This window comes from Cicer arietinum, chromosome 4, assembly GCF_000331145.2.
Source record: "Cicer arietinum cultivar CDC Frontier isolate Library 1 chromosome 4, Cicar.CDCFrontier_v2.0, whole genome shotgun sequence".
NCBI lineage: Eukaryota > Viridiplantae > Streptophyta > Magnoliopsida > Fabales > Fabaceae > Cicer > Cicer arietinum.
In genome coordinates, this window is record NC_021163.2 from 56,100,527 (window position 1) to 56,107,056 (window position 6,530).

Below are 6,530 nucleotides of genomic sequence, written 5' to 3' on the forward strand. Positions count from 1 at the left end.
GAATTTTTTAAATTGATTTGTTTTTTTAAAGACTTTTATTTATAAAATAGATTTTAAAAATTAAGTTCAAACTCTGATTTTTTTTTTACTTTTCACTAAGTTACATTTTATTTGGATTTGGTATATAAATGCAATAGTTGATGTGGTTTGGTTGCAATCAGTATTTACATAGCCATTTAATCCTAATGACATCTCACATTTCATCGTTTCTTATTCAAAACAATTCACATGTAATTTATAATACTTATTTTATATATATATATATATATATATATATATATATATATAATATATTATATAAAAAATTAATACTTATTTTATATATATATATATATATATATATATATATATATATAATTAATAAGTATTATAAACTACATGTGAATTCTTTTAAATAAATAAAAAAAATTAAATTTGAGATGTGATAGAATTATATATATATATATATATATATCAATTAATTTTATAAGATGAATTATTTTATTTTAATAACTCAAATAAATAGTAAATTTCATTAATTTAACTAGTAAATTAAAAGTTTTTATTGAACAAATTTATATAAAATTTTAAAATTATTTGATATTTATTAAATAATTTCAAAATAAATGTATAATAAATTTTTTAAAAATAAAATAAATTTTTTAAAAATAAAATAAATTTGATAACTAAATTATGTAAATACAAATCTTAAATTTACATAAAATAACAGTTAAAATAATAAAATTTATCTTTTTTTATTGTGTTAGCTAACGTTAACTCATTACTAATGCGGTCAATAAATCCACTTTTATATCGAATTATTTTAAATAATATCGTTATATTTCTAAAAACATTTTTTATGAAAATCTATTAAAAATATTAAAAATTATTTCAAATTAATTTGTTATTTATTAAAAAATTAATTTTCACATTTAATAATTTAAATATTTACTATTAAATATTTAACAGATAATAATCACAATTTTATCAAAAAATGATTTTTAAGTGAAACTCATCGTTAAAAAGCTAGGTGTAACGGCTTATTACAAAATTAACAAAATGGCAAAAACCAGCTCGAGATAAGATTTAAAGCCCACAACACGGAAACAACGAAGGCACGTAACCTGCCAGAAATTGAATTCCAATTAGGGATTTTGGGTTCGCCCTAAATTTTCAAAATATCAAATCCCTAATAATCGAACCATGCCATCTCACCACGCCGCCGTACATGTTGCCAAGACGGTGCTTGAAGTTGCCGACGTTGCTTGGACCGCCGTTGAATGCCACCACCATCACCATCATCGTCACCGAAATCCCCCCGTCACTACCGACGATAACGATAATTGCCACTCCGACCACGACTTGGAGTCTCTTCAATCGGAGAATCGACGCCTCAGGAATTTGCTCGACCAGAATCTTAAGCTTCTTCATAACCTCTCTGAATCACCCTCCTTCCTCAACAATTGCCCTCCCGATGTATATATACACATCCTATTCCATTTTCATTTTTTATTTATTTAATTTTTTCAAAAAATAATAATGTATTTATTAATTGATTAATTTTGGCTCTTAAAAAAACTGCATTTTGAATTGGGTGCTGATCAAATTATGAAACAAATAATCGGATTTTGTGTGTGTGTATAGGGTGCTATTAGACTAGTTGCTTTGTAAAAATTTCATTAGTTTGATATATAGTGAGCTACTTTGGATATGGGGTAATCATGTTATGCATTATTGTTTGACCTGCAATTACAAAGTAGGATGCATTTTCATTCTAAGGGTTATCTATTATTTTAGGAGCATTTATTTGTTAAGAGATAGAGATAGAAATTAAGTTAGGGAAATGCTTTAGTGATCCAAATATAGAAAAATAACACTGAAAGAATATAAAAACTTGTGCATTTAACTTTGTAAAAGTTCAAATTTTGTTTTTTCCAATACAAAATTTCCTCCTTTAATTGTTAGCATGACCCATAAAGTTATCAAAGCTAGAAAATCTCTACCCTTGTTTTGATTTAACCCTATGATGCATAGGTACGGGTACAATACTGATTGTGGGATACGGGAACATGACTTTTTTTGTATAATGTAACTAACAGAGCTATGTTGTTCAATTTTCACAACACAATTATAGTAAAAGTTTAAATTGTTTTCGGTTACAACAACGAAGAAACTCAAGTATACAAATAATATTATACTGATATATAAAAAAGTCACAAATTTTGACAACAGAATGAGGAAAAAGGAGTATCCACAAGTACTGGTACCAGGTACATATCTGGTACTGGTACTTAACGCAGGTACATATTTGGTAATGGTACTTAACGTAAAGAATCCATGCTTCAGAGGTATTACCTACGTAGTACAAACAATTCAGATTCAAGGCATGTCTGGTTTACAATATGTGTCGGTATCAAACACTAACGCATGCTCTTACATTCGGTCCCTACTATTTTCTTAAATCATTATGAATGTCTGTGTCAGTTTGTATCTTGTGTTCGTGTCTGTATTATTGTTTCATAGGTGCTACCATCTGACTATTATGGTTCCTATTTTAAACATTTATGTTTTGGGTGCTATTTGGTTGTAGCTACACATGCGATTAGCTGCTACAGTGAGGTCTGATGAGTACTTAACTCGGCTCAAGATTCTACAACAGGAAACCGCTTGTGGAGGAAATCAATTTCCTTTTAAGGAGGCCACTGGTATTTAGTTAAATTTATCTGCTGTTGATGGCATGCCTTGTGTGAGATAGACTATTTTGATATTGACAATTTGTTATGTGTTTTTGTTGGCATTTGATAGAGGTTGATTATCAATCTGCGGATATTTTAATCAATGTAGACTCTCAAGAACCCAGTTGGTGGGTTTGGGTAACAGATGAGAGGGATCCTATTAATTTTGAGGAATGTAGTGGGATTGATGATGAGAGTTACTTGGTCATCAGTGAGGAACACGTGGTTGATGGAGTTGCCAACTTTATGGCAAGATGCATTATGTCAAACCCAAAATGCCTGGTATACACACTCACCCAACCCATACACCAAAATGCCTTATTTTAAATTTGATATGCTGCATCTTACATTGTTTTCCTCATTATAATTGCAGAAGTTGTCACCAGAGGAACTACAGCAAAGTAAGTTTTCTGTCAGATGACTATATTTTTAATGGTTTTTCCATTCACATTTCCTTACCAAATCGTAAGGATACAGAATTGTATCTTGTAATATGCTTGTGCTCAAATGGATTGACTAAAGGTTCTACGATTAATTTTTTCTTTGCTGGATGAGGGAAAATAGTATATTATTTTTGTTTTCCCTCTCCATCCTGTGCATTTGTGCAAAGAAAACAAGGAGAGAGCTGTTTTCCCTTTCCTCATTTCTCTTAACCATACAGAATATCTAGGATTTTCCCTCCCCCCTTTTCCTTTGAACCAAACCCCTCATTAATGTCTTTTATATCAAAATTCTGATTTATTGGGGGTTGTCTGCTGGGAACCACTGTCATGCTTTCTAAGTCTGATGCTTGTTGGGTAGACTTACAAATTATTTATTATTGTCCTTTCAACCATTGACAATATTTACATTGGCATGACTTTGAATGAAGTATCTATCTACACACCTTTTGCTACTGTGATAAATTAAGTAACAAAATGTTTCTATCTGATGTTTTAAATCATCTGATGACAGATCTATCTAAAGCATTGTCTGGTACAAGCAAACTGGAAAAGATTTTAGATATTTGGAATGCTGGAAAGTTGTTTTATGCTCTATCTACTTGGGGACTTGCTTTGGCAGGGTAACATCACTCTCTCTCTCTCTTCTGAAACTGTTGTTATGCTTTCATGTTGTTTTGCACTAAAAATTAGGTTGCTGATTTTTAGCCTCAATTCAATCTGATTACACAACTAAGTGGTACCATTTGGGGAAAAAAACTCAAGTCTAACATTAAATAGAGATAAGACATGAAATGTATTTATAAAGAGAGACACTTTTCACCTTATGAGGTGATAGGTTTTGTATGGACGGGTTTGACCTAATATAAAAATGTAATACTACCAAAATGAATGTATGTGGATATTTTGAATGCTAATTAATATTTTAGATTTTATTATTTAATGTTTTGTTTCCAGGCTGTACCAAAGCCGTTCATTGATAAAAGTTGCGGCAAAGGGGGTTCATTCGGGCAGTAAACTCGCTCTGAAGATGCTCTAAAGAGGGCTGTTCCATGAACATGCAAATGTATAATGCATGCTAATGCATGGAGATTATATAGTGCCTTGTGTGAGGAAACCAATTTGTTAATTAATTCCTACAAGATCTAGCTTTTGTAAATAATTTGTAAATAAAATTGTTCTTTGCTATTTCTTGCTACAAATCTTGCATCCAACAATGTTGCTGCCTCGTCAATAAATTGTATTCAATATTTAATTATTGTACCATTAATGGTCGTGTTTTCTTACACTCTCCTTTAGGGGTGGACAACATATCCGGACCCAACTGACCAAATAGGATATTAAACATACGGGGCAGGTTTATACGGGTTGGTGGGTTAGGCGGGTAAAAAATAAGGGTTTAAATGGGTCTATACGGTCGGGTTCAGATGATTAATTTGTACTCGTCGATACCCAAACTCGACTGAATTTATTATTATTATTATTATTATTGTTATTATTATTATTATTATTACTATTATTATTATTATTATTATTATTATTACTATTATTATTATTGTTATTATTATTATTATTATTATTATAATATAAAGTGACAGATATGCCCATCACAGGTACACAGGGCCCAACATAGTCAAAATCAAATTTTTAGTTTATTTTTTTTATAAAAAAGGTCCAATTATAAATTGAAACCCTAATCTCTCACATTTTCCGCTCTCAAACTCAGCCACCCCACTCTCTCAAACTCTTGTCTCTGATGCTCACACACAGCCATATCCACATCTTCACATTGTTGTCGTCGTCATCATCGTCGTCGTCTCATCCTAGCCTTCACCGTCGTTGCTGTCTCACCCTAGCCTTCACCATCGTCGCCGTTTCACCCATCATCGTTTCACCATCTTCTGTTGTTTGTTTGAAAGATATTATAATTTGTGTGTTTTGGTTTGCTTTTCTCGTCGAAGTTACTCTTGTGTTAGGATTTGATCTAGTAGGAACTTTTTTTATTTATTTATGAAAAACGGCTAAAAAACACATTAGCCCTTCAACGGTTATCCAATAAATCCGACCCGTCTAACCCGAAACCCGAGACCCGACCTAATCCGCTATAAAAGAGTCAAAAATGGGTCTACATATGTCACCCGTGGGTTGATTCGAATGTGGAATTTGAATCTGAACCCGTCCATTGTCCACCCCTACTCCCCTTTTAAGACTTCTAATCTGTGTGTGTGTTTCTCGAGAGTGTTCATTGACTAGTAAGAACAAATTATGCTTCTTTTTATTAGATTCTAAATTTTGTTTTAGACTAAATGAAAAATTAAATGATATACAAGTTTAAGTAAGATAGGATTTAAGTAGGACATAACTAAGTTAGACATAAGGAAGTTATTCTAGAGCACAAGTTATTAAGTCTTAGTGTTTGAACCCGAGACTTTCGTAGTTGTGTGGAAGTTTCTAGTTATAATTATATCATCTCATCTATAAACAAAAACAAAAGTTGATGTATTTAGTTTAAAAATAAAGTCTAAATATATAAACTTTTTTCAATTATCATATTTGCTTATATTTCACTATGGAGGAAGTAAACGTCTCTTGTATTATACTTGGTGGGAAAATAAAATTGTTTGTTACAAAGTTGTCGTGTATTAAAATGTGGAGAATAGTTGTATATGTGTGTATCTTTAGTTTATGTCCATAATAATTTAACTTTAAGAGGAAAATAAAATTATTTGTTACAAAGTTGTCTGTATTAAAATGTGGAGAATAGTTGTATATGTGTGTGTCTTTAGTTTATGTCCATAATAATTTAACTTTAAGAGGAAAAATTGCAGCTATTTGGTGGACCAATACAACATATGTTTTATGTTGGATCAAAATTTAAAATTGCATGAAATTCTAAAGATGATCATCGATACTTTTCAGAAGTAGATGTTCACGACCTTCATCATATTTATAATTGAATCAGTGACATGGTTGATGTCGGCTTAACAAGTTGAATTTTAAGGGACGTGTATTTATTTTTCCTTGCTTTATCGAACAAGTATCAATCAAGTCATTCTCTTAATCGTGAAAATAAGGACGACCATGGACTTATACGTTCATGAGACAATGTGTGTTGTCATTCGAATTTTGAACAATTTTTAAGTCATAGTCCATAGTAGACCACTTAAATTGCATGGTAAGTAACAGATGTATAAGGTGAAGTTTTGGAGGAATGAGTGAATTGAAGAAAAATACGGACAAATTTTAATGTGAACCACTTTCATGATTGTACATGAAAACCGTTCAAAATTTCAACGACGACAGATATTTTCTCTTAAATGTAGAAGATCATAGTTCTCTTCATTCTCACAATTAAGAAAGTAACGTGGTTGATGCT

The 6,530-nt window shown here is 30.9% G+C and overlaps 1 protein-coding gene across 1 annotated transcript; it reads left to right on the top strand.

The window, feature by feature from the left end:
• Positions 1-1,038: 1,038 nt before the first annotated feature.
• Positions 1,039-4,420, top strand: LOC101511435 (uncharacterized). The gene is made up of 6 exons (XM_004498275.4): positions 1,039-1,455; positions 2,570-2,684; positions 2,785-2,996; positions 3,088-3,115; positions 3,669-3,777; positions 4,112-4,420. Exons 1-6 carry the CDS (start codon positions 1,183-1,185, stop codon positions 4,191-4,193), a joined length of 819 nt encoding a protein of 272 aa, XP_004498332.1. The 5' UTR covers positions 1,039-1,182; the 3' UTR covers positions 4,194-4,420.
• Positions 4,421-6,530: the final 2,110 nt, after the last annotated feature.

Excerpts from the sequence above, each read along its gene's own strand:
- LOC101511435 (XM_004498275.4), top strand. The coding sequence starts at position 1,183 with ATGCCATCTCACCACGCCGCCGTACATGTTGCCAAGACGGTGCTTGAA. Across the intron at positions 1,456-2,569 it reads TCAACAATTGCCCTCCCGAT|CTACACATGCGATTAGCTGC; the intron begins GTATATATACAC and ends ATTTGGTTGTAG. Across the intron at positions 3,778-4,111 it reads TGGGGACTTGCTTTGGCAGG|GCTGTACCAAAGCCGTTCAT; the intron begins GTAACATCACTC and ends TTTTGTTTCCAG.